The sequence below is a fragment of the Colossoma macropomum genome, unplaced genomic scaffold (genome assembly GCF_904425465.1).
Source record: "Colossoma macropomum unplaced genomic scaffold, Colossoma_macropomum, whole genome shotgun sequence".
In the NCBI taxonomy this organism is placed as follows: domain Eukaryota; kingdom Metazoa; phylum Chordata; class Actinopteri; order Characiformes; family Serrasalmidae; genus Colossoma; species Colossoma macropomum.
Window position 1 is genome coordinate 16,273,358 of NW_023494796.1, and position 5,610 is coordinate 16,278,967.

Sequence of the window (5,610 nt, forward strand, 5' to 3'; positions counted from 1 at the left end):
TATGAGTAAAAGAGAAACTTAATTTGACTTAAAAAAAGTACAATGATATTATACCCTGGACATTCAACATCATGCGTGAAAACCATGAATATAGACACAGAAACTGAACTGATTTCACATTTATTTACACTCTATTGTTAGTGTTACTGTATTAGGGTCAGAAGAGACTGCAAGGCAGTAAGTGACAACTTCAGTGTTCACAGTTCCAGTGTACACAGGAAACAGTTTAAACAGCTTTGCTCACTTGGTCACTTCCTTTGTTAGCGGTTAAACTAGCCAGGAAGTGCAGCACTGCAGTGTTTTTACAGACAGAGACGCAGTAATTCAGTGTTTTAGTCTTTTATAGATTAGAGATGTCTCAGAGTGTTTATGATGATGTTATCTGCACTGAGGAGCTCAGCAAAGAAGATAAAGTGGAGATGGTGGTGGATCTTTATGAGAGTGCAGATGCTTATAGAGGAGATGAAGTGGAGCAGTTGATGGTTATCTATGAGAGTGCAGACACCATTCGAGGTCATGACCTCATCACAGAGACAGAGGACGCCAACGCAAATAAAACCCTGCAAACACTGAAAAAAGGTAACAAATCTCCTTTTACACCCATCATTTAAAAGTAGTATTGTTGTCTGTCAGCATTACTTCACCACAACACACAACCTCCTTTCCAAAAAGGTTGGGACGCTGTGCAAAATGTAAATAATACAAAATGCAATGATGTGCAAATCATTTTAACCCTGTATTTATTTGAAAAAGACAGAATATCGAATGTTGAAACTGAGAAACTTTATTATTTTCTGAAAAATATATGCCCAAATTGAATTTGATGCCATGCGTTTCAAGAAAGTTGGGACGGGGGCATGTTTACCACTGTGTTGCAATCCTTTTCTTTCAACAACACTCTGTAAATGTTTGGGAACCGAGGAGACCAATTGCGGTAGTTGTGAAAGTGAAATGTTTTCCCATTCTTGCTTTATATAGGATTTCAGCTGCTCAACAGTTCAAGGTCTGCTTTGTCGCATTTTTCATTTCATAATGCACCAGTTGTTTGCAATAGGTGGCAAGTCTGGACTGCAGGCAGGCCAGTTTAGTGCCTGGACTCTTTTACTGTAGAGCCATGCTTTTGTAATGTGTGTAAAATTGGGTTTGGCATTTTCTTGGTTGAAATAAGCAACACCTTCCCTGAAAAAGATGTCATCTGGATGGCAGCATATGTTGCTCCAAAACCTGTATGTGTCATTCAGCATTAATGGTGCCTTCACAGATGTGCAGGTGACCCATGCTATGTGCGCAAATGCACCCCCTACCATCACAAACACTGGCTTTTGAACTGTGCACTTATGACAACCCGGATGGTCCCTCTTCCTTTTAGCACAGAGGACAGGGCATCCATGATTTACAAAAATTTAGATTCGACCATAGGGCACTTTTCCACTTCACTTCAATTGATCTTAAATGATCTTGAGCCCAGAGAAGGCAGCGGTGTTTTTAGAGTTTGACCTTTGTGGATGCCGCAACAAACTGTGTTCAGTCCATGCAGTGATTTCTACTATAGAACTGTTTGTTTTAATGCAGTGCTGCCTGAGGGCCTAAAGATCATGGCCATCCAATATTGTTTTTTGGCCAAAAAAAAAAAAAAACACATTGAGATGTAATGAATGAGGCTTGTAGGCAGGCTTCAGCATTGGTAGCACTGGAGTGGCTGAGGCTTCAGCCACAGACAGGAATGTAAAATGTTGGACACCTCTGGCACTATTAGAACTCAAGAAGCTTTCAGTGCATTGTATCAATGACACTGTGTCCTTTTTTATTTTGAAGTTTTAACTCATGGTGTACCTTCAGATATAGCAGATATAGCCACTAAAAATCAGAGATTTGATAGAAATGTAGGACAACTACATAAAACCTTGCAAAACGTTTGCATAAATAAATTTGAAAACTGACTGAAATGTTTTGGCAAGAAAGGTAGATGCTCCTGTTGTGAGTATTTATTAAACAAGACACTAATTAATTGAAAGTATGGAATTGGAATTGTTTTTTTGGGGGGGCATTTAATATTTCAGCTCAGCTCAGTCATCCTTTAAAATCTTGATGGGTCAAAGTTTAAAAATGAATAACAAAAACACTAATTGGAGTAGAGTTTTGAATTTTGCAAAGTTTCATAAATAAGCTAGGAGTTTGGAGAATTTGCTTGAACATCTTTCATAGAAACCCAAGGCAGTGTACAGGGCCTATATGAGAAAGAGAAGAAAAGAGAGAGATTTGTATCTCTTACTGTAAGGGTGATGCTTTTATCAGTACTTAAACAGTGATTATCAGTTATGACTAAAGCTCATGTATCTCTGTGTGTTCAGAGAGTCACACTGCAGAGAGCAGATTCTACAGACTGACTGCAGTGTGTCTGGGGCTGCTGTGTGTCCTCCTGCTGACGGCCATCATAGCACTGTGGATCAAACTTTACAGCTTAATGATGTCAAAAGAGGAATTACAGACCAAACTGACCATAGAGAGAGACCAGTTACAGACCAGTTACACCAACCTGACCATAGAGAGAGACCAGTTACAGACCAGTTACACCAATCTGACCATAGAGAGAGACCAGTTACAGACCAATTACACTAACCTGACCATAGAGAAAGACCAGTTACAGACCATTTACACCAACCTGACCATAGAGAGAGACCAGTTACAGACAGAGAGAGATTTATTACAGAAGAGGCTGTCTGAACTGGGTAAGTGATGTGAATTTTTTAAATAATATTTTTTTAAGTCTTCCACTGTTTTTTTTTCTAAGCTGCATAATTCAGTAATAAAGGCTAAGTTCACATTACCAGGCTGAAGAGGCAGAAATCCGATTTTTTGCCCTAATGTGACTCAGATCTGATGTTTTCAGGGCTGTGTGGACACGCAAATCGGATCTTTTCAAATCCAACCTGAGTCACTTTCATATGTGGTCCTAGATCGGATACGTATCCGATTCGTGGCCATGCAACCTTAATGTAAACGCTCAGATCGGAATTTATGTGCTTTTTTTCCACTGCACGTGCGCCATCATTCAGCGTTACCATGGCAGCAGTGCCAAACAGAAGTTAAAGCCTGTAAACAGTGGAAAAGCAACACATCTCACCATTTTCTCCTTCGTCTCGCTCTAATAATGAAGCTGAGAGCTGATCAGAGTTCTTTATCTTCACAGCGAAGGCTCGTTCTGCTCGTTAGTCTGTTTGCTGATGATGCACGTGACACACACGATTCATTCACATGACGTTACTGAGTAGGATGTGCGCGTGTGAGTCATTTCAGGACGCCGGTTCATCACATTAATGACAGATTTGAATCACTTACCTAAACGAGTGTGAACCATCCTGTCAGAGAGATCAGACTTTGGCAAAAAATCGGATTTGAACATTGAGGCTTGTAATGTGAACGTAGCTTAAGATGTAAACAAATTCATTCAAGTTTTTCATGTGAAATGTGCCGTTCTAGAGACACTAAACAAGTCAAAGATGGTGACAGGAATCAGATATCTGAAGCAATTAATGCATCTGAAAGCTACTCCCTTTGTTTCTGTCCCCTCCATTGTAGTGACTTCAGTAATGTTCTCTACTACACACTGTTATATTTCACACAAACACTCTGAATGACTTTGTTCACATCTCAGTGATTGAATTATGCTGAAAAATGGGTGGAAATCCCAGTTAACTGAACGTGTTGTACTAAACTCTTATTAAGAAAGTGTTTGTGTTTTCATGGAAATGCAGAACAGCTCACATCTTACATTCTGTCTGAACAGAATGGATTAAAAATCCAGAATGGAGATACTTCAACTACAGTGTTTACTACATCTCTACTGAGAGTAAAACCTGGAACAAGAGCAGAGAGGACTGCAGAGAGAGAGAAGCAGACCTGGTGATCATCAACAGCAGAGAGGAACAGGTGAGAGAGAGAGAGAGAGAGAGAGAGAGAAAATAAGGTGCCTTTTTATATTACAGGTCACTTTGCACCTACAGATTTCTGAATTTATTCTGCTTTCAGTAGAAACTGCTTTAAAGCTCAGACTGGGTTAGAATAGTTTACAGTAATTTATCTGCTTCCTGCTTAAACAACAGTGCTGATTCTAACTGAGGAAAAGTGATACATGTTACGCACATGATCAGGTGTGTATGAAGAGTGTGTGCAGAGGGTTGCTGGGAAAGTATGAACAGTTGTCACACTTCAACAGGATTTTATTGAGAAATTAAGAAGAGGTCGGGCTTGGATTGGTCTGACAGACAGTGAGACAGCAGATGTCTGGAAATGGGTGGACGGCTCAGCACTGACCACTAAGTAAGAGACCACTGAACTGAACTCTGATCATGACAGAGTTACTGACTTTTACTACTCACTGATCTGATAAACACAGTGACACTCTGATTGTCTCTTTCAGGTTCTGGAGACCTACAGAACCCAATGGACCATATGAACACTGTGTAATAATTGGTGAGGGTTCTGATCCTGTAAACAACTGGGCTGATTATCCCTGTAGTTATTTGTTTGTTTGGATCTGTGAGAAGAGAATATTTGAATAGCTGCATGTTAACAGTTAAAGCAGCAGTTATTTATGTTTTTAATAACTGTCTGTGTACTAATTAGATTTGACCTGTGTTCTGATGACCTCTGTTGGTTTATTGATGGTAGAGTAAACAGGGATAATTCTGATGTGAAAACAAAGCCCAGTCTGTTTACAAGACTGAACTCTCTGTAGAAGATTACAGAAGGCTGACCAACCACTGACCATCTCTGTGTGTTTTGTAATGCAAAAATAACAAGTTTATATTTCTGCAAAGACTCTGAAAAGTAACATATTACAATAACGGGAAATCTTTTTTTCCAGTAACAGAGTAATGAAAAACATTACAGTTTAAATTCTTGTGATCACCTGGGCTGAAGTTTATAGACATTTTATTAAGTATGTTACCAAACTGATCTTTGACTTTGGAATAGCAAACAACGGATTTTGACAAATAAGGCAAAATCTCAGGAGAACCAAGTAGTTTTTAACTATATTGCATTTGCATGTTGAACTCAGTGAACTGATCATTCTACAGTGATTACTTGTTTCTGTGTTTTAGTCTCAGAGCTTTTAGTTTCAGTGTACCTTTTTGTTTTCCTGTTAAAATCACTCCTGGGGGGAGCTGTGCCTTGATTTCTGAATTTACCACCTTTTTAACTGCTCATGAATATAGAGGTCTAAGCACAAACTATGTATACTGTACAATGTTGTCATCTTTATGTTTGAAATATTTCCATATATTTAGATTTGACCATTTCACTAAATGTGAGATGAGGATTTGTTTATATGAAGTATAATGTTTGTCTTGTTAAGTTAAAAAAAAGTCTTTATTAAATTATTGTTTAGAATGAAACATTTTTCTCTTGTGTTTTATTTCATTATATCACTTAAAAAAACAAATAACCAAACAGTAATGGAAAGTAAACAGGGATAATTCTGATGAGAAAACAAAGCCCAGTCTGTTTAAAAGACTGAACTCTCTGTAGAAGATTACAGAAGGCTGACCAACCACTGACCATCTCTGTGTGTTTTGTAATGGATTTGACCAGTTTATATTTCTGCAA

General features: G+C 38.5%; 1 protein-coding gene across 1 annotated transcript; it reads left to right on the forward strand.

Annotated features, from left to right (window-relative positions):
* The first annotated feature begins 265 nt into the window (after positions 1 to 265).
* Positions 266 to 5,017, forward strand: LOC118816922 (C-type lectin domain family 4 member K-like). The gene is made up of 5 exons (XM_036583524.1): positions 266 to 579; positions 2,352 to 2,729; positions 3,788 to 3,930; positions 4,217 to 4,320; positions 4,421 to 5,017. The coding sequence occupies exons 1-5, from the start codon at positions 354 to 356 to the stop codon at positions 4,560 to 4,562; spliced, it is 993 nt and encodes a 330-aa protein (XP_036439417.1). The 5' UTR covers positions 266 to 353; the 3' UTR covers positions 4,563 to 5,017.
* The last annotated feature ends 593 nt before the right edge of the window (positions 5,018 to 5,610 follow it).